Source organism: Rhipicephalus microplus, chromosome 7 (assembly GCF_043290135.1).
Source record: "Rhipicephalus microplus isolate Deutch F79 chromosome 7, USDA_Rmic, whole genome shotgun sequence".
NCBI classification, from domain to species: Eukaryota; Metazoa; Arthropoda; class Arachnida; order Ixodida; family Ixodidae; genus Rhipicephalus; species Rhipicephalus microplus.
This window is the reverse complement of record NC_134706.1, coordinates 22,114,083-22,116,013: the sequence shown is the minus strand read 5'-3', so window position 1 is coordinate 22,116,013 and position 1,931 is coordinate 22,114,083. Positions and strand designations below refer to the sequence as shown.

General features: G+C 44.8%; 1 protein-coding gene across 1 annotated transcript in view; it reads right to left on the bottom strand.

Annotated features, from left to right (window-relative positions):
- The window catches only part of LOC119179579 (uncharacterized), a 4,311-nt gene extending 2,380 nt beyond the window's left edge, over positions 1–1,931 (bottom strand). Inside the window, exon 1 of the mRNA XM_037430690.2 lies at positions 1,771–1,931. Within this exon, the coding sequence (XP_037286587.2) occupies positions 1,771–1,885 (115 nt within the window). The 5' untranslated portion in view covers positions 1,886–1,931. The remainder of the gene's footprint in view (positions 1–1,770) is intronic.

Sequence of the window (1,931 nt, the reverse complement as noted above, 5' to 3'; positions counted from 1 at the left end):
CTGTAGTAACAAAAATATCTACGAATGTGGAATACGTGAGCCGATATTAGTTTGTGCACGTTAGCATGACTTCGCGTTTGATAGGCTGCGATGCCACTGGGAAAATAAAGCGAGACATGCCGTTGGCACTGAACTGCCATCTTCATTCATATCTATTGTGGCTGTGTTCTGGTCAAGATATATAAGTGCCGGTTCTAGCTCACATCAACTTATCAAGAGCGAGTTGAAAGGAATTCTCCAAATATTCTTGCCCAGACACGGTCAAAAGTGTTTGCAATTTAATATACAACCTCATCACTGCTTGCTTTATGTTCCTTTCAAAAGTGTGCAAGTGCTTTCAAATGTTTTATTGCGATAGCAATTATATAGTCACTCTCGGTTGGATTTTCCGCCGGCGTCGGCGTCGATGTCACGCACCATATATGTATACGTATCTATATATACGAAAACGCAATAAATAAAAAAATCTAGAAAAAAACGCTCCTGCGCGCGGAATCGAAATTGGCATCTCTGCGTCGTGGAGTGAGGCGCTTACCAATCAACCAGCCTGCAGAACATTGTTCACCGTTCAAACTGCAAGCTATTTATACCTACCACCTACCGGTGCTGTGCTTTTGGCCTTACCAGAAAGATGGCGCAATGAGTGCACGTCGCTACATCGCGCAGCGGCGCCTGCTCTAACCTCCTACGTGTACTTGGCCCGGATGAGAGAAGGGGAGCGACACTCCCTCGCACGCCCTTATTTCACGGTGGTGAGGACGGGATGATCGTGCGGCTTGGCAGGCCTCGGGCTTTACGCGGAACGATTCTGCTGTAGTTACCGGGCGCACACAGGTCACTGCAATCATTGCAGTCTCCGTTGGCGAAAAGCACACGCTTTTAAGACACGGCGCAATAACAAATGAGGCGCTTACTCGTGTGCATCCGTACCTGTGAGTAGGTTTCGTACGTAAGTTGTGCGCGAGAAACGCGGGGCAAGTTTCAATCTGCTTTCCATTCTGCGCGTGACCTTTCAAATTGTTGCTATCGCGCTCATTGCTTCGGTTTTGCGGCAAAGCTGTGAATTATATTTATTCTGAACTCATACTTGCCACTGTTTATTGGCGTCATGAGTTCATGACTTCACTAAAGTCTGTCTGGTGGTTGAAATTTGCTAGGTTTTTTGTGCATTACTCCACTCTCCACTTGTTATGGCAGTATATCTAAGCCAAAAAATACTTATATTCTTCACAACTTCTCGCAAATCGCAACCTTTTCAGATATATACATGCGGTTTTGCACAGTATTACCCCATATGAAACTATAGATGAAAAAAAAAACTTCCCAACATCTTCAAATGAACGGTATTTTCATGCGATACTGTGCTTCACGTTTTTGAACGAGAACTATCTAGAAAGCTCGCATAAGTTAGGGACTTCATTGGCCTGTACCAAAAACCGACTCGAGCTGTAAATATGTATAAAAGCGTTTTTCCTATCTTGAGAATTATTTTTATACAGTATTAGCACTTGTTTATGTAAGCAGTCAACCAGTGATAAAGTTTCCCTGTGTGCTTCCGCAAACGTTTCAAGATGAAGTGCCATTTTCACAGCAAGTGAACAAAACTTTCGTCGTACAGGTATGCCAAGATAACGCGCTGCTTAGTGGCATCACAAGGTAAAAATGGCACACTTATTCTGCCTCACAGAGCGTTGAAGAGTCGTCTGTTAATCGTTTTACACTTTTATCATTGAACATGCATCTAAAGTGTGACTAGGTAATTACGCTCACCTACTGTGACCTGTGATGGTCTTGATGATGACGAACTCGATATGCTCAGCTGGGAGGAGGCCATGGCGCAGGCCACCAGAGCGGCGAAGGTGCACAATACCAAGAGGCGGGCCATGGCTTCAGCTTCCGGCTAGGAGTAACTGGTGGAAGAAATGCAGACA